At 39.5% G+C, this 1,396-nt stretch overlaps 1 protein-coding gene across 1 annotated transcript in view; it reads left to right on the plus strand.

Moving 5' to 3' along the window:
- The window catches only part of LOC107675424 (DBIRD complex subunit ZNF326-like), a 6,269-nt gene extending 5,774 nt beyond the window's left edge, over positions 1-495 (plus strand). The window contains exon 11 of the mRNA XM_016469756.1: positions 356-495. Within this exon, the coding sequence (XP_016325242.1) occupies positions 356-495 (140 nt within the window). The remainder of the gene's footprint in view (positions 1-355) is intronic.
- The last annotated feature ends 901 nt before the right edge of the window (positions 496-1,396 follow it).

Genomic DNA, 1,396 nt, shown 5'->3' on the forward strand with positions numbered 1-1,396 from the left:
TTTTAAAATGTTTTTTTTTTTCTTGATGTGTTAGTCTGGATTTTTATTATATTTGTTGATGTACATTTACCCCATTCTAATATTGCACAGGATTGCATGGTTCACAAGTTTCATAAAACTGTCTCTACCCTACACAAACTAAAGTTTTCCTGTGGACGAAGCAAAGATGAATGGGCAAAAATAATGGAAGGTATGACTCCGCTTAAGCCAACATCACATTATAAATATGCATTATATGATAAATAAATACATTGATGTATTGTAACACATTTCCCACTTGATGGAAATAGATGGAAATCATTCTACATACTACAAAGACAAATATTGACATACTCTAAACTTCTTGTTCTTACAGGCGTGACAGAAGATGATTACATGAGAAGGATGGAGGTGGTCTACTGTGTTGCATGTGACATTCACATCCCTGTGGTTTTCAGCTCTGTACAGCAACATCTTCATTCACTCACCCACCTCAAGAGCAAAGTGGTAACATGACTCTATCCTCTCTCCTCTAAATATCCTGAACTGTCATTTTTATCTTATATATATATATATATATATATATATATATGACAACAGTTAGGCTGTTACGTCAACTTTTGAGTGTTTTGGCAATTAAATATATGATGTTTTTTTGGTCAGCTTGGGAAAAAATGTGACAAAAGTAAAGTATACTTAATAAAAAAAAATATATTTTTTTTGGGGGGGGGGGGGGGGGTTAGGAGTGAGGATGGAGTTCTCATATAGTATACTGTATGTGCACTTTTATCAGTGTATTTATCTATCTTTGTCTGCCTCCTCATTTGATTGGAAGATGACATCCAGTGTAAATCATGTCCTGCTAGCCAGTGGTCCACCCTACGAAGCACAAGCTGCCTCTATCCCATTATTCTGGGAGGAATCTTGGTGCTAGCATCACATGTGTGGGTCGGGGCTCTATTTTTCATTCACAGAGGAACTCCACTGGTGAAAACTGAGTGGCCTAATGCTATTGAGCCTACGGCACCTGCTAGTGGGTGGGATATATTAGGCAGAAAGTGAACATTTTGCCCTCAAAATTGATGTGTTTGAAGCAGGAAAAATGGACAAGCGTAAGGATTTGAGCGAGTTTGACAAGGGCCAAATTGTGATGGCTAGATGACTGGGTCAGAGCATCTCCAAAACTGCAGCTCTTGTGGGGAGTTCCTGGTCTGCAGTGGTCAGTATCTATCAAAAGTGGTCCAAGGAAGGAACTGGTGAACCGGCAACAGGGTAATGGGCGACCAAGGCTCATTGATGCATGTGTGGAACGAAGGCTGACCCGTGGCTGGCCCAACAGACAAGCTACTGTAGCTCAAATTGCTCATGAAGTTAAAGGGTTAGTTCACCCAAAAATGAAAATTAGCCCATAAATTAC

The sequence above is a fragment of the Sinocyclocheilus anshuiensis genome, unplaced genomic scaffold, assembly GCF_001515605.1.
Source record: "Sinocyclocheilus anshuiensis isolate Anshui unplaced genomic scaffold, SAMN03320099.WGS_v1.1 scaffold1696, whole genome shotgun sequence".
Lineage (NCBI taxonomy): Eukaryota > Metazoa > Chordata > Actinopteri > Cypriniformes > Cyprinidae > Sinocyclocheilus > Sinocyclocheilus anshuiensis.